This window comes from Polypterus senegalus, chromosome 12, assembly GCF_016835505.1.
Source record: "Polypterus senegalus isolate Bchr_013 chromosome 12, ASM1683550v1, whole genome shotgun sequence".
In the NCBI taxonomy this organism is placed as follows: Eukaryota; Metazoa; Chordata; class Cladistia; order Polypteriformes; family Polypteridae; genus Polypterus; species Polypterus senegalus.
Window position 1 is genome coordinate 46,087,837 of NC_053165.1, and position 25,929 is coordinate 46,113,765.

General features: G+C 38.6%; 1 protein-coding gene across 1 annotated transcript in view; it reads right to left on the bottom strand.

Moving 5' to 3' along the window:
• The window catches only part of lamb2l (laminin, beta 2-like), a 161,469-nt gene that overhangs the window by 100,135 nt on the left and 35,405 nt on the right, over positions 1-25,929 (bottom strand). Inside the window, 1 exon segment of the mRNA XM_039771057.1 lies at positions 18,611-18,675. Coding sequence (XP_039626991.1) covers positions 18,611-18,641 — 31 coding nt within the window. The 5' untranslated portion in view covers positions 18,642-18,675.

The window sequence follows — 25,929 nt, forward strand, 5'->3', positions numbered from 1 at the left end:
TTTCTTTCATATTCACAAGTGTGTGAAAGTCTTTTCACCAGTGCTCAATCTCTTGACCGTGTCCCTGATTAGTCTGCTTTTTAGACTTTCATTATTTTTGAGGTGCCTTAGTTGCCTTCTATCTGGTTTTATACATTCAGTCTTTGAAGGATACTCTGACAGCATGCATCTTACACTATTTCTAATGTCTCTATACTGGCACTCCATCTTCCAAGCGTGTTCCCATTATTTACGAGGCGCCTTTCTCACCTCCTGTCCGGTTTTATACTTGCTGCTTTTGAAGGTGACTCAGCATACCTAATATGGCATTACTGCCGCTCATATGATTCACCCTCACACTTCCTCTTTTGATCAAACTGACCACTCAGATGGCTCAGAGGAACTGAACACACAGAACTTAGTGTTTTATTACATAGTACAGTAGATAGATTTTATGGATAAAAAATTTCAACTAGAACAATAAATGTTCACATAACATAATTGTAACAAAACCATCTGAACACTAATATAAGGGGTACTGCATGATACATGGCAAACTTTACATATTTCTTCTTCTATGTACATTATGTTCATCCATGCATTGATTATCATACCCATGTACTCCATTCTAAGAACAGAGGGCACAAGCTCAAAGTGGAGCCATCAGGCACAAGTAGGAATGGAGTCCAGGTATTAATGGAACTCTGAATCATCAACTTTCAGATAAAAGGAACTGAAATTTCAGAATGGTGAAGAAGAGGACCTATTGTTAACAATTGTTTTAAATGAGGAAACGCTTTATAGGCCTCCATTGTATACTGAAACTTGTAATGGATTTTTTTAGGTTTGTAATCGGGCTGTGGCTAAACTGAAGTTGCTAATTAACAATGATAATAATTAGAAAACCCAATAAATTGTTACACCTATTTTAGATTTGAGGTTTTCTAATCCAAACTTTACTAGACATTGACAATCCATACTAGGACCTTTATGAGAAATTTATTAACCTAAAAACAATATTGTATTTTAATGAAAGTCTAGAAAACTGTCACAGGCAAAGCAATATGATGATGTGGGAAACAGGGATTTGATAGCTACCAAATTAGCACTGAAGGATTGGTAGCACTGACAAGATGGAGTGGTTTACCCCTTTATGATAAACATGGACAAAAAATGTAACCTGCCTGAAATTTGCCAAAAGATTAAGCTATTGACAAGTCAGATGGTCATTTTTCTTAGGAGACCTAACCTCGTGAATCTGGTGAAACAAACAAAATTGATGACGGAGAACAACAGATCCAGTAATTATTATTACTGAGGAATATTGTGTAGCTGCCATTTCCAGTGACAGTCCTTCAGATCACAACACACAGACAAAGGAGACTCAATTAAAGGAACAATTCCAAATTGTTTCCCAGAAGGGTTAGAGTCCATGCCCAAACCAGTTTTAGGGGCATGATTCATTGTAGGACAACCTTGGATCTTGAGAACTTCCACATTAATGATCAGATGTTTTTCGTTGGTCTGCTATGCATAATGACAAAAAAAAATCTTATGTTGAAGCTTCTGAAATATACAACTGTACTGTAGCTAGCAAAGCCAGCCCTTCTGGTCTTCATCAGGTGTGGAAGGAAACAACTTTGAAAAGGATGTTAGTTCATTACAGGGCAAGATATACTGTAATATTAAAATACTGTATACTATATATGTTGGAAGTCACCAAATAAGTCAATGTAAATGTAAAACGAAACGAAATAAAGTAGGGGAAAGTATAATAATAATACATTTTATTTATTTTTAGGCGCCTTTCTAAACACTCAAGGACACCGAACAATAGACAAAACACAGATTATAAACCAAAGTAAAATACAAAAGTTAAAATCAGACAGAGCAATTGTAATCAAAGAGAAAAAGCTGTTTTAAACAAATGAGTTTTAAGTTTAGATTTGAAAAGTGAAAATAATTTAATATTTCTAAGCTCAGATGGTAGTGAGTTCCAAAGCTGGGGAGCAGCAAACTTAATGCTCTGCTCCTCATAGTGGTAAGACAGATGAAGGGGACAGTCAAGTGGATGGAGGAAGAGGATCTCAGGGTGCGGGAGGGAATGGCAACATGGAGGAGGTTGGACAGAAATGGAGGGCAAGGTTGTGGATAGGCTTAAAAGTTAGTAGGTGAATTTTGAAATGAATTCGGAACTTAACGGAAAGGCAATGAAGCTGCTGCAAAACGGGAGTGATATGGTGAATAGAGGGGGTCCTAGTAATGATGCGGGCAGCTGAATTCTGGACCAGTTGAAGCTTATAAAGAGATTTGTGAGAAAAACCAAAGAAAAAGGAATTACAATAAACCAGACAAGAAGTGACAAGGCTATGAACAAGGATAGCAGTGGTGTGGGGAGTGAGGGAGGGGTGAATACGATTAATGTTACGCAGGTGGAAATATGAAGACCGGGAGATGTTATTGATGTGGGACTGAAAGGATAAAGTACAGTCAAGGATGACACCCAGACTCTTAACCTGTGGAGAAGGGGAGGCAGAGGAATTATCAATAACAAATGAACAATGATTAGTATTGGATAATGTTGATTTTGTACCAATGAGGAGAACCTCAGTTTTGTCACTATTTAATTTAAGAAAATTTGAAGAAAAGATTTGATTTCTGCTATGCAATCAATACGTGAGGAGGGTGGAAAGGAAGCAGTAGGTTTGCTAGTGAGATAGAGCTGGGTGTCATCAGCATAACAGTGGAAGCTAATGTTGTATTTATGAAAGATATTACCAAGGGGAAGGAGGTAAATAATGAAAAGGAGGGACCCCAGGACAGAGCTTGGGGCACAGCTGAAGTAACAGCGGTGGGTTGGGATGTGAAAGTGAACAAACTGAGTGTGGCCTGAGAGGTAGGATCTGAGCCAATCTAGTGCAGTGTGGGTAATAGTAATTAAACCAGAATCAGCTGCCGTAAGGAGGTCATTTTTATAAGTGCCGTTTCTGTACTGTGGAGGGGATGAAAACCAGACTGGAACTGTTCATCCAGATTATTTTGAGATAAATGAGAATGAAGTTGACTATTTTTTCAAGAATAATAATTATGTATACCATAGAAAAGATGTTGGCTGGAAAATTTTTAAATTCACCTGAACAAAATGAATATTTTCTGGTGTAAAACACATAAGATATAGCTAAGAAAGATGTAAGTTACTAAAACATAAAAAATGTTTCTCCAACCCTTTTCACACTCATTAACTAATCTGACTCAATGTATTTATTGGAGACAATAAAGTTTCAAAGCAGCAGTGTATGTTATAATTCACAAAGATAAAGAAAGAACAGGAAGGTAAGAAATTCTACTGCATGCTTTAATACCTTAAATGTCACTGAAAGAGTAGCCAAAAACTATAACTCTCAAACACTTGAGCCTGTCTCCTGGTGTAACTCAAAACAACATGGCCATACTTTTCCAAACCTATCACAAATTTAATAATGACTTCACTATCTTTTCATGCCCCAACTAGCATACAACAATGGTATGTATACTAAACCTGAAGGCAAATTCTTTTGGTTGCATGTAATGCTTGAATGGATATTTATTTATACAAGGGATGAATTCTCAATGTGGAATCGAAATTAATGGAAAAGCTGGCTCCATTCTCAAGTTTGGGAATATACCTGTTTTTGGTTATTACTTGTGCTTTATTCCTCCTCATTGGTAAGCTTAGATCATTAGCATGCCTGGCAAACAGACTCAATACAGCTTCTGAATGATAATTATATACTGGAAACAACAGAACTCATTATAGGATTAAAATAGATTCATAGCATATAATATTGTATACAGCAGATTTTCCCTGAGTCAGGGTCATAGGAAGCTGCACAGCTTCCTGCCAGCAACTAGCCCAAGGTGGTAGTCAGTCTGCCTTTGGATGAGACAGGACCACACTGCAGAGTACATTCATGGATACAGGGGAGGGACAAAATAACAGAAACACCTAACTATATATTAACGTAACATGAAGAACCTAGTAAGGAGTAAGGCCACCCTGTCCCTTAAACAGCTGTACGCCTTCCTGGAATGCTGTCATGCAAGTCCTGGGCTGTATGTTGTGGGATTACTGCCCCATTATTCAAGAAGAAAAGCCAGAGTCCACTTCTTTGAGGGCTGAAGAAAGCAAAAATCTATTGTGCACAATGTGCTCCGGAAGTTCCCATATGGGTTCAATGGTATTTAGATTTGGCAGTTGGGGAGGCCATGGAAGATGTCTGAGTTCATCTTGGTGTTCATGAAACCACTCTTGAATTTGTTTAGCAATATGCGTGGTGGCACTATCATTATTATAATGGGAACAGAGGAACATTGTGAAGGAAGCTCTTGCAATATGAGATGCACCTGGTTCAGTAAAATTGTCTCATATTCCTGGCTATATAGAACAATCATTGGACCTAATGATTCCTATAAGATGGCTATCCATACCACTGTGGGTTTCCCTGCCATGTTTAATAGCTGGAAACAGACATTGTCAGTTGAAGACATCGTTGGCTTTCTCTAAATATAAACACATCCAGACAGGGAATAGGGAGAAAGTTGACTCATCAGAACATTTTATTATTTTAATTGTTGAGGGTCGCAAATTTTGTGCTCCAAACACCCAGTTAATGGTTTTTGTGTGATGGCATTAGTTACAAACACTTTTCGAATGGAAATTCGACCAACACACTCTTATGTTCAGACTGGGTCACAGATGAACTGCTTCAATTCTATGGTAATTTCTAAAGTTTAAATTTCAAGAAATTTAGCAATTCCAGTATAATGTGAATTGTCTATTTATATGAGCTTTGACTCTCAATCACTGTTTCTCTTAGCAAGTGTAAAATGTTTGTATTTGGCATTATGTTGTCATCATTTTTTGAGGGTGTTTCTCTTGACACTGTGGAGGACTACCGGCTTTCCATGCCGGTCCTCACCCCCAGGCCGCTAGGAGGAGCTCTCCCGACAGCAGGATCATGCCCCGAGGTCCAGCAGGGCATCATGGACTTTGTAGTATTTTTACACAGCCCTGCTGGATACCTTGGGGGCCACCAGGAGTCGCTGTGGGGGGACTTATGGGCTCTGTCGTGCCTTATGACCCGGGAGTACGTCACGGTCACGTGACAGGAAGGAACGACGTGCTCCCGGGGTGAAAAAAAAAGGACTGTTTGCCCTGACCCGGAAGGAATAAGGAACTGTGGTCTGTTGGGACAGGAATACCTCCGGGTCAGGGGCTATAAAAGGGTGGTGCCTCGCTCCAGATAGTGAGCTGAGTTGGGAGGCAGGGTGGCTAAGCGTCTGGGAGTGGAGGATTGTGATTTATCCCCGCTTCTTAAGCAGCACTTCCGCGTGTGGCGGAAGTGCAGAGGTCCAGGGCTCCCAAGGCACAGGGGCACCCCTGGCGGTGACCACGGGCCCCTACAGGGTAGAGCCTCAAAGCTCTGTACCCGTGGTCCCCAAAGGAACCAGGGTGGTTGCCCCCACGTGGTCTGAGGTGAGCGTACCCTCTTCTGGTCTTCCTAGGCATCCCGGCCGGGTCACCACTCCAGTCATCTCCAACAGTATGTATGTCACCCTTTCAGTACATTTTCATTTTTTCTTCTTTTGTTGCCACCTTCTCTATAACCTATTCACCTATGCTAAGGCATAATTTATAATAATGGTGCATAGCATTTTAAATAATAATTAATATTTTTGCACCAATTGCTAATTAAGCAATATTTTGCATTTAACAATGTTTGATGCATTCTTAACAATTTTGTTTTAAATACACTTAATTTAATTGAGTGCAGTTTGCCTTTGGATTTTTGGCTGGGCATTTTCTATTTACTTATTTTAAGAAATTACAGCATAAAGGAGAACATCTTAATTGGTTTTGTGGTTACTTTTAATGATGGGATTATTGGTGAGCTTTTTATACTTTACTGTTATGTTAGGGCCAACAAACTCTAGAAAGCTCAATCTATTGATAATTGACAGTTTCTGTTAGTTTTACAAGTATGTCAAAAGGGGAGACTCATTATTTACAAACTACATTTATAATTAGTGTATACACATAGGACAAAGTGGGAGGGTGCTTTATAATAATACATTAAAATCAAATAAATTAATTGAACTAAATGGACTTATTTGGGTAAACTGAAATAACTCAAATCCTCTTTAATAAAACCCCTGTGTGCGTCCAGGTGTCCGTGTGTGTGTGTCTTCTGGTGAAGTGCGCATGCGCGGGCCACACTCTGAATCGCACCGTGCCCCGCCCATGCGCACGGCCCCGTGGACACACACACACTGGAAGCTGGGCACACAGTGAATGGCCTTGCCACGGCTGTGCATGATAAGTAAATAAAGCACACAGTGAATGGCCTTGCCGCTTCCGCGCATGATAAATAAATAAAGGACAACATTGCTGGGGAGAGTGCTGATTGGGTAGTCGTGGCCGCGCACATAAAATCCATTGCTGGGGAGACGCCACACATACAATAATCAGCTGCACGCCAGCACAGATTAAAATACTTGCTGGGGAACTAAACAGTACTTGCTGGGGAGAAGCCACGGGCACGATTATCAGCTACACGCCACACATTACATCATTTGCTGGGGACACTCTGCAGATTGCCCAATGTTGTGACAGAAAATTAAAGTCATATTACGGACAACAAAGCCAGTATTACTGTCAGAGAAAATTACAGGCATTTTACAGAAATACAAACCAGTATTACTGCGAGAGAAAATTAAAGACACACAATACAGTGACGCATATTACAGCCACATACAAGCCAGTATTACTGTAAGAGAAAATATTACGGACGTATCTACTAACAACATGCCACCCAAAAAAAGGACACGTCAAGTAGGACAAAAGACACGGACAATCAAATCCTATATAAGCAACATCTCCTGGAAGAACGGTCAGCTCAACAAGTAAACATCAACAAAAGAAAGGCTGAAAGACAAAGAAAAATACGAGCAAATAGATCGATTGAAGAAAAAGAAAATGACCGTCAGAAAAACGCTAAAAGAGAAAGACTCAGAAGAGCAAACCTTAGAAATAGTTGGCATTTACTTGCCAGATCCAGTATTCAGCCACGGTCAGTTATATGTTGCATTATCAAAGGTTAGAAGTTTTCCAGATGTTGTTGTCAAGGTTGTAGATGGTCCTGAACAAGGCAAACTGTTGCCAAACTCAGACAGAATATTTACAAGAAGTGTTGTCTGTAATGAAATTGTATAGAAAATTTCATTAGGTAAAAAAATAGAACATTTTACCTAAATATCTTCTTCAGATATTGTGTCTTACAGATTGTTACAAAATTTTACACTAAGACAATACTGTATTAATTATACTTACTGTGTTGTCATATATGTTTCTATTTTATTTTTATTATTATTTTACTTTTGGCTTCTTGCAAAAATATTTTTGACAAAAAAAAACGAAGACAAGAAACAGAATGAGGTCAAGGTCCCTTGCCATTTAATACAGACTGTTCCTACTAATGTTCATGCACTACTGTTCTAGCGCCCGTTATTGTAACGGGCTTAATGTCTAGTTTAAAAATAAAGAATGAACACTGAACTTAACTTTGTCAGTTCATCATCTTGCTCACTTCATTCATGTCTGCTACTTGGTTACACTGAATGCACTGTTTATTCATTCCCCTCTAATGAAGACAGCTGATAAAAGAATCGTCTGTTGACACTAAATTGCACCTGCCCACCTGTTTCCAGAAAACACAGACTAGTCAGGAAGGATGCTAGTATCCACAACGGAAAAGACTTTTCTGTGTACTGCTGATGGCCCAGCCCAGACCACTTCATTTTTCTACCCTGAATCACGAGATCTGGTAATTTAGCTTTCAAAGTACTATTAAAGCTCTTTAGGTCCATAAAAAAATGTATTTAAATATTTGTATTGAATAACTGAAAACACAGAGTTCCACATAGCTCAATTACACATAGGGAATGTTCCTTCACAGTTATCATTCATTACTTTAAACTGTGTCATTAATCAAAGTTAAAAGCAGAAGCAGTACCAATAAACTCTTCTTGGAAGATTATCTTTATCTAAATGTATGCTGTATTGCTTGGCTGGAAAGTGATTGCTGGGACAAAAGTTTCAACAAGTTAGCAAAGGACATGGGACTGGATCAGAGACAGAGGGGAGTATGAGAGAGCTACATCAGCAGCAACGCAGAGTATCTGTAGACACACAGGGGCTTTCATATGAGGTGGGCGTCTGGGAAGTAAATTCTCTAATAGCACCAAAGAAAGAGAGAGGACATGGAGGACTGACAGAAGGCGAGTAAAACTCATCCGGCCTATAACATGCAGTATAGATAAGTCAGACCCTACTACTCAAAATGTCAGAAAATTGCCTTATTGGATTGGTCCAGTTAAAAGAGACCTTCAGGGTTCATAGATATTCTGCCAGTCAGAATCCAATAATTGTCTGAACCCACATTTTCTGTTATGGAATCACTGAGAGGTACAGCCTATCCTGTCACCAACAGACACCAACAAGAATAAGTACCCAATCAAAAAAGACTAATTTACACTAAAGCCGGTTATTGTGCTTGCCGTGAGGAAGTCAAATGTATTTGTGAGATTTAAGAGAGCTACAAAAACAGAGCACTGATTGGGTCAAAAAAACAAAAAATGAAGCAGGTGGCCTGTTACATAACATGTCCTTTGAATATCCATCCATCCATTTTCTAACCCGCTGAATCCGAATAGGGTCACGGGGGTCCGCTGGAGCCAATCCCAGCCAACACAGGGCACAAGGCAGGAACCAATCCTGGGCAGGGTGCCAACCCACCGCAGGACACACACAAACACACCAAGCACACACTAAGGCCAATTTAGAATCGCCAATCCACCTAACCTGCATGTCTTTGGATTGTGGGAGGAAACCGGAGCGCCCGGAGGAAACCCACGCAGACACGGGAGAACATGCAAACTCCACGCAGGGAGGACCCGGGAAGCGAACCCGGGTCTCCTAACTGCGAGGCAGCAGCGCCACCACTGCGCCACCGTGCCGCCCTCCTTTGAATATGAATTTGAAATAAGCAGCTAATTCAAAAGACCGACATTAATGTAAACCGTACAATAGGAGTACATACAATGTATATGCAGAGCAATACATTTTGCTATTTCTTATTTAATGTAATTTCCATAATTTACACACCTACTCCATAATATGGGTATGTTATGTTGTAATAGATAGGATAATTAGTAAATAATCACATAAAAGTAGGGCTGGGAATCGATTAAAAAAAATTAACTAGTTAATCATATCTTTGTATGCAATTAATTGAGATTACTCACGTCTAACAATGAAACATACAGTACAGTCATAAAATAAGCACATAAATCAGGAAGTAAATGCACACTGAATCACAAAAACAACGTAGAATAAACAAAAAGGAATTTTAAAACATTTAATGGCATAACTTAAACTTAAACAATGATTTTAAACCTGGACTTGAGCAAGTACAACCTGAATTGAAATGCCTTCCTAAAGGGTAAGTTGAAAAGAAGGCAATAAGAAATCGAGGCCAAAGTATTATAAGCACCTACAAAAAGAACAACAAATAAGATCTTGTGTTAATTCTTAAATTGGCATAATGTATAAAACACAGACATGCCAAAGTAAAACTAAACGATCAAAACGACTTTAGATTTTGAACTGCTAAAGACTGATTTAATTGAAAGTATAAGCATCCCCAAAATGGGCATACATTAGAATTGTGTTAAAACTGTGCAAAAACCATCCACAAATGTTCATCATCATCAATGACTTGATAATATTACTCTAAACAAGTGTTTTACAACTGGTGTGCTGTGGAAATAATAGTGTAGTGCCCCTGGGTCCTAATCTGAGAGAATCCCACTCCTCAGGTAGTTGAGACCTGTCTGAGAAGGACGAGACTACCTGGACAAGCTAACACAAAAGCAGCTCCGTGATTGCTGTTTCTGCAGGCACAGCACTTAGAGAGCAGTGTAGCAGCCAGGAGATGTGTTGGGGAACCAGGGTGCATATTCACCAGTGACTCCTGCAAAGCTGAAGGACAGTGGGCATGCGAGTATTCACTAAGTGTTGTGTCTGCGAGCACCAATCTTCAAACTGATTTTTTGATGGCATCTCTGTTAGTCAAGACCCTTCAGACAGTTCAGCCATGTGTATGATATTTAATGTTCTTGAAGTTGGTTGAATCGTGGTGTGCCTTGAACATTTTGGGTTACAAAAAGTGTGCCACCAGAGAAAAAAGGTTGGAAAACACTCCTCTACCTACAGCTTTGCTTGTGACACGCCAAAAGTTCTCTGTAGCTGCTGTTACACCTAAAAACGGACACCACATTACTTGGATGGTGTAAGCGACGGCCGGCAGTTTAGTCCAGCTGGGACACCCAAGTAATGGAAGAATGGGGCGAGGGCAGCTTATCAGAGACACTGCCTCTCCCAGGATGATAGATGGCAGCTTCCCTGGACTGCAGTGGTGCCCACAGGGCACTATAGGGCTTGGAGTTTGGCAACCCAGCCCTGCTGGATACCGTGGGTGTTGCCAGGAGACGTTGCAGGGTATTCTGGGGAGTCCCTACTGTGTGCATAGTCCGGAATTACTTCAAAGTCATGGGGACGGAAGCACAGACGTACTTCTGAGCTGAAGAAAAATACAGCTCTCCATCTGACCCGGAAGTGTTGATGAGTCACGTGGACGGAAGGACAGAAGCACTTCTGGATCAAGGACTATATAAAGGACTTGGTGGAGACCCAGCAAGTCAAGCCAAAGTTGGGAGATAGTTGACAAGGCTTGCTGGGAAGTATTGACGAGAAGAAGAGTATTGAATAATTGTGTATATTGATTGTGTTTGTAATGGTGGAGGTGCTTTGGAGCACGGGAAAGAGGAAATAATTAAAATAACACTTCATGGTGCTTTTAACTTGTGTCCAGAGTGTCTGTCTGTTGGGTTTAAGGGGCACAATGGTTATGTTGTGTCCTTTGCATAAATTAGTGAAGATACTGCAAACTGGAATAATGAGTAGGGATAATCATTACTCTATTTTATAGAATTTTGTCATTATATTGGGGCAGTCAGCACTGCAAGCTACCTGGCAGACTAGTGAATTAAACACAGAGGTACTAGAGACTCATTTTGGTTTTAGTGCCACATATAACACAGATTAACATACAGGGCTTTTCAAAATGAAGGAGCAGATTTCAAAAATTTATTTCAAATTAACTGTATAACATAGAAACACATTTCGCACATAAGTGGATAACAGATGTGTTTCTGTCTTATAGTTTGTTTGAAATACATTTTTGAAATCTGCTCTTTCATTTTGAATAGCCCTGTATTTTGCACTTAGGTGGTATGACTCTGATTCGATCTTACAGAAACGTGAAATTAAAAAAAAAAGCTCAATTTTTATTTTTGTGACTTTTCTCTAGCATTGCACCAGGACTGCCATAAACCCCCCAAACTTTTCCGCCCAGTCCCCTGCTTCTATGTTGGTAGGTACAAATAAAGAAAATCAACATCAGTATGAGGCAATCACCTTGTTGCCTGCCCTGGATGTGAAAATATTTCTGCATTTTTAAACATGTTAAACTGGCCACATTAATCGCAAAAATGAAATTGTTCACTTTCCTAGGCCTACTTAAAACATAACACTCTGGAACCCGCTAAATCAAATGCAAAGTCACAGGGAGATGGAGTCTACGCCAGCAGCAATTGGCTCAGAAAACAGCTGCTAATATGGTGTCAGTCCATCTTAAGGCTTAGTAATCATTCAAATGAAAAAAAAGTCAAATTTAAAAGTAATTTTTATCGGTTGACTCTGACTAAATGAAATCTCTTCACAATGTGTACCTTCCACATTTCCAGTTCCTGTGTGTTAGGTTAACGGGTCATTTTTAAATTAACAGGTATGAATGAATATACATAGTCTGGCTGCTGGCAGATACCCAGTGCTGCCTGGGATAGCCTCCTGCTCCCTTTGACCCTAGGACTGGAATGAGCTGGTTTGAAAAAAAGGATGCAAAAATAAATATCAAGTACTGAAGGTCTGACTAAAAAGGTTTAGAAAACTAAAAACTTTGTTTTGAAATGCTACTGAATAAAACTAATTTAATCAATCATTTCTACTTTCAAAGCAATCTTTTCAACAACCTAAACAGTTACCTCATTCAATGTGAATCCATCAGCTAACTGGTATTTAGGAACAAGCTATTGTTTTCAACCACATAGACTAAAGAACAATAGAGGCACATATGTGATTTCGATTAATGTGTATTTTTGGCATATGCTGGAAAAAAGGCTATCTAACAATAGGACTGCAATTACCGCAGCCTGTAGGGAAGCACGCAGATTTGAATAGTTACAAACTCAGTGGTGTATCTGTGAGAGGAAGAAGAAAGTCAGTCCTAATCAAAAGCAGGCCAAACTCTTCTATGAACTTGGTCTTAATACAAAAAAAATACCAACAATTTATAAATTACTAATGAAACACACGAACTGACTGTCCTAAAATAAAGTTCAAATAAAAAAAAAACAGTTAAAGATAAGAAGCTGATTACTTCTGGTGGTTCATACAGAGGAAGCTGAACTTTTCTTTTGTTTTCACCGTTTAAAACACAGGCTTACAGTGAACAAGTCGGTGATCTAACTTTACTAAGTTTTGCTTGTCAAACAAACACTGATGAACTAAGGATATAAAAGCAATAATTGCATGTGGTCATATTATAATATTATGTGATATCATCTACTGTTAAATTCTGGTCTGTACTTGAAAAATCTTTATTTTTATACTGTATTGAGGATTTCTTCTGTTCTGTGTATTGTATTGTATTGACCCCTTCTTTTTGACACCCACTGCACGCCCAACCTACCTGGAAAGGGGTCTCTCGTTGAACTGCCTTTCCCAAGGTTTCTTCCATTTTTTTCCCTACTAGGGTTTTTTGGGAGTTTTTCCTTGTCTTCTTAGAGAGCCAAGGCTGGGGGCTGTCAAGAGGCAGTGCCTGCTAAAGTCCATCGCTACACTTCTTGTGTGATTTTGGGCTATACAAAAATAAATTGTATTGTATTGTATTGTATGTGGTCAGAACTTTTAAGTATTTGATGATCTTCTTGCTCTCATTCTTGCATTTTGTATCCTGGACCTTGACTTGAATGTCTACATTGTATTTGCCTGCTGCTCAATCACTTTGTATTTTGGATTACTTTTTGTTTATCAATGTGTTTTTGTGTCTTGTCTTCTTATTGTTTCTTGTTCTTCATCATGTAAGTGCCTTCTGGGTTTTGTTTGATGCTCAGCAGATGTTGCTGCTCTTCTTTTTCATCCTGCCATTACGGCAGTTATCACTTGGTTTTTGATTACTTTGCCATAAACACACCACCACGGGCCACTTTGCCATCCTGTATGCATGTTTAGTAAAGTTTGATGATTAATAAGTCCAAAAAGAGGATATTTATAAGCACATTGTTTCAGAAGGTAAAGTAATGCCTCTCGAGTTAGGATGAGGGTGTGCGACGCAACAAGAGGCCAGACATAAAGACCTTTAAACTTTCCACCCGTTGTTTACACATGAAAGAACTTACACTTGATTATGAATTCTGAACAGATATCTGATGATCTTCCCGAGTGCTAGCATGCACGTCTTTGTATTTGTGGTTCTTGGATTCTGTATCTTGGACTTAATGCTCAAAGGATGTCTCTCCTCTTCTTCTTTTTCCTATTATAGTGCTCTTTCATTATATAATTGACTTCTGCAATTTGCTTGGCACACATTACAGATGTCACTGCCCTTCATTTGCTTTTTGCCATGCCACTTGGTTTTGTGAGCACTTTGCCGTAATAAACACACAACCATAGCTCACTTTACCAAGCCTTCCGCTACCTAAAACTTTTTGAATTTCCAGAAAGGTCATATTTTCGTTTAAGACAAAGGTCGAGGTTCTTGCTCCATTAGTTTCCAAGTAATCACGTGATAGATAGACAGGCTTTAGCATTTTATATACTGTCACACACGTGTGAGTTGGAGGCAGTCAAAGAGCCCAAAGGTGAGTGAAACATTGCGAGACAAAGGGTTATCACGTGATGCTTACCTTAATCTCTCTTCACCTACAGAAAATTTAAAGAAAAATAAGAAGTGTCACTTCCGGGTTCAAAATGGCCGACATGACGTCACTTCCGGTTCTCTCTGATGATGTCACTTCCGGTTCCATCAATCCATTGCTCCTGTCCAATCCTGATGATGTTGGTTCCGTCTCCCCGCCTCCAATTGTTCCTTCCTGCCAACCATTTCCTGTCCCATAATACATCCTGCTATATAAACGCCATCTTGTCTGCAGTTGATCATTCATTTTGTACTAAAAAGTCTTATGAATCAACCTTTTCTATCATATATTTTGTGTGGAAAATATTTTCTTGTGGAAGCATCTTATCACAATACGAAAAAAAGAACACTGGAAAATGTGTTCTGCTGCTAGCAGTAAAGAACGGGCAGGAACATTTCCTTAGCCGTTTGCTTTTGTTTTCATTTTTTACTAACAAATAATTGTGTAATCCAGTTTCATTGGGTCAAAGAGAAGTTCTTCAGAACTGACCTGAAGACTCAACATCAAAGGTACGCCATTTACAGGGTAGTCTTATTTCAGTTGGAATATTCTGGATACCAATAATATGGCAGATACCACAGCTGCATGTAGTATGCATGTTACACAGACAAAAAAAGTACATGCAATCCAGGCAGGTTCCACAACACTCCTTGTGCTCTTTCCTGGTGGTATTTACTATTATGATTCGTGGGTTACTGCCTTGCACCCAAAAGATGAGGCTGAGTTTAAGGATCTCAGAAAAATCAGCTTTATTCAACTTGAAACAGGAAGAGTAAGGTTATTTATTCAAGTGGGAGCTACCACTCTGCTACACACTGACACAGCAAACAGGCAGGGCCGGGGCCCGGTCAGTGGTCAAGTTATAGTGTTCCCCGCATCACCCATCGGGGGGACAGACACGTTGCACGAGGAGGTGGTGAACTTGCTATTGACTCGGTGGCGGTGTGAACCTGCGAGGTGCTGCAAACCCGTGGGGTGCTGTGAATCTGCAGTTGCATTGGCAACGGAAAATCAGCTCTCAACAGACACGCCAAACACGTTTTGGTGCGTCACCCTTTTGGGGAGGGTCTCAAAAGAGTTAAAAAAATCTCACACTATACATTGGGTATCATCTGCTGTCCTGCAGGCTGCAAGAAGTGAATACACGTGCCTTTCCATTCCAGTGCTGTCTTCATTTGCCTTTAAATAATAATTAGCCTTTAGAAAGTAGAAGTCTTTCATGCTCTTGCATCAGAAAACAGCAGATGGCACATAACTGTTGCAAACGTCCGCAGCAATCCTCACCTCGACTTGATGCTATTTTGAACTATCTAAGACAATAGGAAGAATAAGGCTAAATGGCCCGTTCTCACCACAATTGTTCTCATGTCCCTATTGTAATACAGGTCTGTGTTGTTTATCTCTTTCAGCTTGCCGCTGACATTATAGACACTGAGAACATTGTTAAAGAGACTGTGCTCAAAGTTTCACCTGCTCAACTCAACTGCTAAATTCTGTCACATATTGTAAAAAAAAACATAGTATTAAAGACTGAGGAGGGAACTATAAAAAAAATCATTTCCCATAAGAATCAGAATTCACTTTATTGGCCAAGTACACCAATTTGTACTAGGAATTTGTCTTGATAGTATTGCTGCAATATACAAGGACAATACAGAATACTGTACAATAGGCAAATGTAACAAGATATAATATAAAATGATACAATATGATGCATCATAAAAGGGCAATACAAAAAATAAAGAGATAGTAAGATTAAAATGTCCAGTGTGCAGGTCTACAAAGATACTGAATAGAAGTTCAGACCTGATGAATCGGAATAACTGCACGTTAAAAAAACTGTTTAGGTGATGTATTGCTTTAAATTTCACTGCACAAACATGTTTGCCAAAGGGAAGTCTTTAGCACAGGTGGTGTCCTAGGTGAGTTGGATCAGCAATGGTCTTTGCAGCCTGCTTCTTTACCCAAAATTAGAATGAAACTGGCCATGAAAAGTGGAAAAGATAAGCAAGAAAAAATGAAAAGGAATCTAGGACAAAACAAGAATAGCATAGCCGAGCTAAAACTATTCTCCAAAGTTTATTTATTTTGCATTTTACGGTACAATTTTAAAGCTCAGCCAATACTGGAGCCCTAAAAGAACCTCCTAATTATAACACTGCTTATAGTGAAAGGACAAAAAGAAAATTATACAAAGTTTAATAAGAGTGGAACTAAAAATATGCTGTCGTTAGCAGTAGGCAAAGGAAAAGAGACAAGGGATCAGAAGATTGAGCAAAGATTGAAACTGGGAGGAGAAATTGAACCATTGTCAAAGCCAAATCAAAACCAAAAATCAAAGTCAGAAAAATGTAACCTAGCATTCTTTAACCAGAGAACCAAAAAAGCAAAGAAAACACAAGAAAAGCCTTTAATATATCTGTGATCTTGGATAGTGATGGGATGAAAGGGTGACCTTTAAAACGTCTCATGTAGATAATGTCACGTATGAGCCCAGCTAGTTCTTTTATAAAATGAGAACACAACCAATGTCAGTGCCCAGTAAAAAAATAAACATGCCGTTAAGGACAGTACAAAATACCATACCATAATATTTTCTAAGACCGCTTAATCTTGAGCAGGGTTGTAGGGGCTGAAGCCTATCCCAGCAACTTCAAAGCATAAGGCAAGAACAATCCCCCAGCCAGTCCTGCTCAGACGGTACAAACAATTTTAGATAATTTAAATGACTGTTCATTACCACAAACAGTGACAAAATTAATTCTCTACTAAACAGAACCTTAATTGGATGCAAAAATAGCAAGTAAAACATGATAATATTTTCATAAGAAGTAAAAGATAAATATGATTCGTAACAGCAGCCTCACAACCCCAGACTGTCTCTAGATATCTACAGTAGAATTATCTGAATAAAAATTATAAACAAGACAGAATGAGGACTCAAATCTTATTTTCTCGTTTTATTATTTTATTTAAAGCCTTAGAACATTTTGGTGCAGACAGGCCATTTATCCCAATAAAGCTATCCTTTAAAGTCTTATTATATATGCTCACGGTTATCTCTGTGAAGAAAAACTCCCTAACCCTAGTGCGAAACCAACCCAGAACAAGTGCTCCCATATTCTTGTTGAACTAATTTTAAAGTAATAGCCTTGACACACTGTACTAATTAATTACTTTCACAATTTTGAACACTTCAATCATGTCTCCTCTTAATCTTCCTTTGCTTAAACTAAAATGGCTCAGCTCTTTTAATCGTTACTTAACATTCATCCCCTGAAGCCCAATATTCAGCCTAGTTGCTCTTATCAGTGCTTTTTCTAGTGCTGCTTTCATAGCCTGGAGACCAAAACTGCACACATGACTTGAGATGAGGCCTCACCAGTGCCCAACCTCCTCAGACTTGAAGTCTGTGCATTATGATATGTCACCTCACTTTCTGTAACGTCAAAGTCCTTCTCATAAGTACTGCTTCAATTTTTAGACATTCCACCGTGTACTCAAATCTAATATTTTTACTTCCTGCCTGTAATACTTTGCATTTATTTACATTAAATTTCATCTGTTACAAATCTGCCCGAGCCTGTATACTGTCCAAATCCTTCGGAAATGATTCAACGGATTCCACATTATCTGTCAATCCATCTAGCTTGGTATCATCTGCAAACTCAGCCAGCTTGTTATTTATCTTCCTATCCAAGTCATTCATATATATTTTAAGAATCCCACTGACCAACACCATTCCTAACATCATCAGTTTAGATAATGTTCCTCTCACCATCATCCTCTGCTTCCTGTGTCTGAGCCAGCTCTCATCTACTTACTATGCCCTGGATGCCCACCTCTTTAGGATTGATGCCCAACCTCTCAAGTTGGATCTTATCAAATACTTTCTGAAAGTCAAGATAAAAATATCATTTGCACCACTTTGATTGCATCCTTTTATTCCTTTGGGCTATCAGAATTTATACATGTTTGGTATCTAGAACACTGTATTAATCTCCAAAGGGAAAATTGTCTTTTTGAATGACCTTTGGGTGTCAGAGTGCAGGTCACCCATGGAGCAATTTGCTTTATGGCACAACCTCAGCAATACTAACAATGCCTGAGTAAAAGATACAAGGCTTAGCAATTTCTATGTGGCTTCTAGAGTAATTCCGTTTAGAAATAATGATCATACTGCTGCAAATCTATTTAATATATATGAGTTAAAAATGAAATAATGTGTAACAGTAACAGAGTATGTTCTCATATTATATCATAATAACTAGTCGTTGTCTTGCAATTAAATAAACAACAGCCACCCAAACCAAACCAAACATATTTTCCTTTGTATAAAAAATAAATATAAAAAGTGTGTGTGCTACAAATCCAAAATAACACCCATAAACAGTACTTATTACAGACATAACTTCTTTCTCATCCTGGTGCTCTAAATACTTTTGATAAGAAAGCTCAGCATACGGTATATAAACAAGTACAAGTCATAACTTACCAAAATAAACTATGGCTAAAAGCCAAATCATGTTTAACACCTAGGACAAGTCCACATTCAGAGATCTGAAAAAAAAAAAAGATAAATGATGATTATTAACCATTGTCACTTAAAGATTTGTCTTTCTGTATTTACATATAACACATTATGTCGATATGAATCAACAGTTGATTTAAGTATAGATAGTAACAACAAATACTGTAGATGCTGTATATCTCAAATTGTAATTAACATTTCAAATAAAAATACATATTACTGTACCCCAGCTCAAAAACAGACAATGAAACGTGTTGTCAGTGGTTAATGCCTCCAAAAGTCTCCAAAAATATAATTGTTAATAACTGTTGCCTTAACATAAGCTATATCACTTACTCATGACAGCTCTTCACCCCTCTAAGTTCATTTAAATTTATTTTTAAAAATGGCAGTGCTTCGGGCATCTAGCTTATTCCATTGGGTTTTTGCTACAGTTTAACAAAGGCATTAGAGTTAAAAATTCAGATAAGAAGGAATGAACTATCTGTAGAAGATCTGTTACACCAGCTAATGTAGATTAACTACTACTGTGGCACTCTTTGGAGTTGATATGGGCCAACATCCCTGTGCTGCACGTTCCTTACCTTATAGAGTCAGTTCCACAAAATAAAATTACAGGTGTGTACATGAATATAAAATGGAATGGCATGTTCAATTACAGTTCTTCTGTGTTATCTGAAGGATCTGACATTGCCTGAGTATAAACAAATGAGACTGTCTATGGGAATATAAATGGGTAAATACAACCCATGCCAAGACAAAAAAACGTACTCTTTTATTATAAAAGCTGCAATTCAGGGAGACAATGAAACTGTTATTCAAATTAAGTAAGAAGGAAAAGACTGTAGCTTTTGTCTTAGCTAGAATAGCTTGTTCACGCTGATGGTGTCTTCCTATCAGCCCCAGCAGACTCCTGTTGCCTAATGGAAATTGTAGTCCCTGTGCCAGCATTAGTTTATGGGTTAATGGGTTGCCCCCCCCCCCCCCTCCCATTTTAGCCCCTCTCCCAGATAAGACATACCGTATACCCTATTTCTTTAAGTTGGAGATACGACAACACACATGCAAAATTTCACAAGGATCAGTTCAGCCATTTTTGCATGATTGGTAAACAAACAGATATTCAAAGAGCTTTCAAATGTATTCATAGAGAGTAACTATGGAACTAGTAACCAGGAAACTCCCAAAGACATTAGGCCTCTGTTATAGCGGCAAGGGTTAATCAGATCTTTCACAAGTATCATATAAGTAAAAGAATACTTTTTTGTATACAATATTGGTTTTGTTTTGCTTTTTTCTTCCTCTCCAGGGGCCTTATATTATTAGTTCACTGACCGTCCTTATTCTTGAACACGCTAAATACAATTGTCCATGAGTAAAATATTTCTGCCGTAGATATTGCTTTTCCAACAGATTTGGATTTTGTTGATGGTCATTGCTAAACACAATTTTAGAGTAAATTGTATTCTTTTGAATTTAAACAGGTGATTAGTAAGAATAATGGGAATTTTGCATATAAATATAAATTCCCCCTGTCGCAGATTGTGGTAGTGTTGGTTAGGTTTGAATGAAACACTTTGATCTGTAATCTTGTACCATTACAAAGTTTTGGAGGGTTTAGATGAAAAGCAATATACAATGAATTGTGGTTTACGTTTACGAGCAAACATTTATGTTACCCATGTAATGAACTGAACGTTTTAAGCAAAGATCAGGTGAAAAGAAAAGAACATTGTGAACAATGTCCATCTCCTCCATGTTCTGTTTGTAGAAGACCCCTCAAGTGAGCTGTGCAAGTGTTTAAACTGACCATGCTACCTCTACCGGCCTTTACTGCCCCCATGGCTTGAAGAGGGTTGGAATTTCCCTTTTTCTGTTTTGCAAACTGGAGCGTAAGGACACAACGCAGTCTGACCTCCATGGCGACACCTTACTTCTCTGCAATACTGCATGTATTTTACCACCAAGCTCACCCCATTCTTTAAACTTTATGTATGTAAGAGCATTCAACAATTCATTCTGGCCTGAATTTTACGTGTTTTTATATCGCATTTCCAGTAGTAAGAAGATGCTGACAGAACAGGGACTACTGCCTGTACTCAATTAGGCCACTTGTTAACCACGTCTTCTTTGAGTTTCATCTAATCTTTCTTCATCCAGTTCACATTTCATCTTCTATGCAGCTCACCTCTTTGAATATTTTCTCAGTATGATTACAGCCTCAGATTGTACAATGGCTCTGTTCTGCTTATGGCATTCACTAACATGAAATGCCTGACCCATTCCCCTGAAGCAAAAAAAGGACATGCTGACTAAAAATATCCCACTCATTACAGCTTTACTAGAGACAAATATTGAGAAATAAAAAACGTGTCAGGTAATTTTCGTTAATGTCATCAAATTTCAATCAAATTAGTCAAAACGTTTTTGATATTTTGGATTATTTAGTTTTTCTATTGTACAGGAGGCAGGTTTTACCCTAAATATAATCAAAATGTCTAGATACTTAGCGGCCTAGAGATACCATCCTGCCAGATTTCAGTATTTTGACTAAATGGGAAATAGCTTTCTTGTTGATGAATGAGTGAGTGAGTGAGTGAGTGAACTTCGCAAAATACATATACAGTATATGCAAGATCAAAAAGAAAAGCCATGTTAACTGAAGTGCACAAGAACATGCAATTTTGCAAAAGAAAATTAAAATAACTAGGAACTGCAATATCCATTCATTTCCAGTTCTTAGTATGGCTTATGAGAGCAGGGACCCATTAAGGTGCCATTGAGCACGATGCTGGAAACAACCCGGCTATTGCACCAGTCTTTCACAGTGCACATTCATAAAGAAATCCACAATCACTCAATACAGACTTGCCAATCAATGACACAATGCAGGCCTATGGGATATTCAGAGATGCCAATCAACGTAACTTGTAGGTATTTGGAAAGAACACGGAGAATTCAAATAAAACAATGATGATGCAAGGAGCGGGTCCAACCCACTAACTAACTAACCCAAGTCTCTGCCGCAGCGCTGTGCCACCAGGATTGTATTGTTATATCACCAAAAGACATCTGTAAAGGAAAATTAAATTTTTTCACTCCTATTTTTTTCTGTTCTGCTGTATTAAGTTTTGAAATAGATCAATATAAAACAGCTATAGTGATCAGAATCATTCATGTATGCACTTTTTAACTCTTCCGTGACATGATCAGATAGACATGGGAGTATACCCAGGCAACATCTGAGAATCCAGGCATTGCATGGTGTGTGTTCTCATTCACACTTTCGCTTTACATTATACTGGATCAGTTCACAAAAAAGTAGGCATTCACAAAGAACTATTTATTTTTTCTCAAAATAGCTATATTTCTGTTTTCTATATTTTCAAAATCTTTCAAAGTAAAGAAAATGTAAAAAACTTCACAGTTTTAAAGTTTATGTTTTCATGCAATTAACATTTAAAATTAAGAAAATACTTCAAAACAAAAGTTCTTTTTACACTCCTGTAAACAATAAGCTCCTAATTAATTGTGTATGTATGCCAAGGGCGGATGTATGGGCCAAGTCATTAACAATACAGAAGAATGACAATAAACATGAATGTCACAATCGAGGGGGCATGTTTTACCTAAACACCTTTTCTGTGAAGCTTATAATAAATCGAGCCTTTCAATTAATGTAGCTCTGTGTGTTTTAATCACTTCCAAATTTGCCTAGCGAGACATAACCTTCAATGCTGCTGTCACTTTAATGATATTTCAATCAATCAGCTTTTCATTCAGCATTTCAATTGCTGGCTTGGGTGGTCTCTGTAGTCATGGCAACAAGGAATCAAACTTCACTGATCACTTTCATATTCAGCTTGTGCTCCCCAGTTTGATTATATTCAGTACCATGAAAAGGGATTTGCCACTTTACTGATTTCCAATACTATTGAAAAATTTTGACACTGAAAACTTTCAGGCTTTCAAATACAATAGAATATTAGACAAACAGCACATTTTTTATCATTTTTTTTTACTAATATAGTATATAAATAAATAAAATGTATCCAAAACTAAATGGAACTATGTGAAAAAGTAATTACCCCCTCTTACTTAATAATTGCTTGTGCTGCCTTTAGTTGCAATGACTAAAACCAAACACTTCATACAATTCAATACCAGTGCTGCACATCACCAGGGAGGAATTTTAGCCTACTCTTCTTTACAGAGCCACTCTAACTTTAGAGAATGAACTACTGTATATACTCACGTATAGGTCGGGTCTTGAAACCAGAAAAATGTATCAAAAAATCAGGCCCTGACTTATACTCCTGTTCAAGAATACAACACTTAAATTATTATTTTTTTGCTTCCTCCAATCTCGACCCAGTTTCTCAGACACATCGAATTTTGTTGCAGCAGCTCAATTACCAATTTCTTTCGCCACTTCAATGACTTTTAATTTAAAACCAGCTTCTTACTCTCTCTACACCCATGACTGCATAGCTAAGTACAGCTCTAACACCATCCTCAAGTTTGCTGACGATACCACTGTAATAGGTCTGATCAGCGAGGACGATGAGATGGCTTACAGGGAGGAGGTCAGACTCCTGTTAGAATGTTGTCACCCTCAACATTAGCAAAACTAAGGAGAAGAGTGGGGACTTCCGCAAACAGGCAACAGAGAACAGCCCCATCTACATTGGAGGTAAGGCTGTGGAGCAGGTTAGCAGCTTGAGGTTCCTCGGAGTCACCCTCACTGATGACCTTAAATGGTCAAGTCACACTGCGGCAGTAGTCAAGAAAGCCCAACAATGCCTCTACTTCCTCAGGAGACTGAGTAAAGCCTGAATGTCCCCCTTAATTCTGTGCAGATTCTACAGGTGTACTGTGGAATCCATCCTGACAGGATGCATCACATCCTGGTACAGCAACTGCTCAGTTCAGGACTGAAGAGCGTGTGGTGAACACAGCACAGCAGATCACGGGCACTCAGCTCCCCGCGATCCATGACATCCACACTACACGCTGTCTCAGGAAAGTGAACCGTATCAGGCAGGACCCCAGCCACCCTGCACTGTCACTTTTCATTCCCTTCCCATCTGGGAAGCGACTGAAGTCCATTTGGACGCACACCTTCAGGTTCAGGAACAGTTTCTACCCATCAGACTCAGGAACAATCAGTAACCTTGTGCACCTCCACTGCTACCTGCACATATACTCTCTCCAATGTCTCTGTTTATTCCTAGGATTCTGGTTTTATTTATTTACTTATTTATATTCATTTTTTATTGTGTATTTCTTTTTCTTTTTTTTGTCTATGTTCACTGTCTGCAGGGGCATATGCAGGCAAGCATTTCATTGTACATGGTACTTGTACACATGACAATAAAGAATTAGAATTGAAATTGAAATTGAAATATTTCTTTCTGAACTAATGTTCCATCATAGATAAGGGATTCTCTTATGATAAAGGTGTACAAGGGTGTGAGATTCAAAAAAGACAAAACAGCGCAAATGTCACTTTGGAATAGTTTGGGTATTACCGTGTGGTCACTACATAGACAAAAAAAGGCGGTGTGCTCCGTGGTTACTCTCTCAGGTGGGCATTAGCATATCATAATCTCTTGAATCAATAGCATGAGTTTTCCGCATTCAACTTATATGACTGACAATATATAATGCTGGAAATTATACGGTAAAATCAAGTCCCGATTTATCCGACGGAGAACTTTAATGCGAGCATATACAGTAAGTAGAAGTGACCTGGAATACCATCTCTATTGGCTTTAGGTCTAAACAAGGCCAGTGCAAAATTTTTATTCTCTTTCATTTCATTAATTCTGGGCTGGCTTTTTTTGTGTTTTGGATCATTGCTGTGCTGCATGACACAACTGCATTTCAGCATCAGTTCAAGGCAGAGCTAAATTCAAGTTTCATCAGATATGGCAAAGTCTTTCATATTCTAAAGCACCAAAACATATCCACACCATTACACTGCCGCCACCACCCCGGTATGATTTTCTTCTCATGGAATGCTGTGTTTACTTTGCTTTAGAAATACAGTAAAGTTTCACTTGTGTCTCTTCTGTCCACAGAATATTCTCCTTAGGGATCATTTAAGTATTTACTGGCAAATGACAGACGAGCACTAATATTCTTCACAGTAGTTGATATTGTCCAATGATGCCCATGTTTGACTTTCTCTTGTATGGAGTTCTAAACCCTGACCTTTGCTAAGTCATTTCTTCAGATGTTTTAATAATGACTTATAACTTCCAGGCTGATTTGCTGCTGCGCCCTTAGTGTAATTTTCTCAAGCCGGTCACTCCTGGGAGGATTTAGCAAATTTCCAGGTGCTTCCTATTTGTAGATAATGTCTCTCATTGTGGTTCATTGGAGGGCCACAGCCATAGAAATGGCTTTGTAGTTCTTTTCACACTGAAATATATCGACAACGTTTTAAATGATCTCTTGAGGTATTTTGACTGAGCACAGCCTTATGTACTTAATAGTGTTTTAGCTTATTGGTTCTGTTGGTCAAAATAAGTAAACTTTACACCTAGCAGGACAGGCTATAAGTCTGGTGGGGTTCAAGCAGCTGACTCCAGGGCTGTTTCAGTTAGGGGACAATTACTTTTGCAAATAGTGCCATTTGGTGCTGGATCACTTTGTTTATTAGATAAACGACAAAAGTTTAAAATGTGCTCATTCACAGGCCTTTTATCCAATATTTTATTTCAATTGTTTGCCAAACATTTACAGCAACAGAGGAAATGAATTAAAGGGTAAAATATTTTGACAGCACTCCATGTACATCTAGTTAATGCTTAATACTCAACTGAACTGGGCCAATTTGAAATACCTAACCAGCTTAACTTGTATGTTTTTGGGGTGTGGGAAGAAACTGAAGTCCTGGCAGAAAAACGAACCGTTTAAAACCGTAGAGTCAACTTTGACAAAGGCATTACAGCAGGACAGACATAGGGATGCCATTACGATTTTTAAGCACAGGTTGTTGGAGTTTATTCCAAGGTGGGAAGCAGCTAACCAATCCTGGCTGTGGTGTCAATCCATTATAAGGAAAACACACCCCCACACACCGAGAATTTAGAGCTACCAATTATATTAACCCGCACTTGTTTTTGTATGTGTGAAGAAACCCAGAGCACCAGGAGAATAACCCAGACAGACATTGAGAGAATGTCCCAACTCCACCCCTGTGACACAGAAGCTTAACCACCTTGTCACCATGCCAATTGTCACCCAAGACAATTAGGGGAAGTCGCATAGAAATG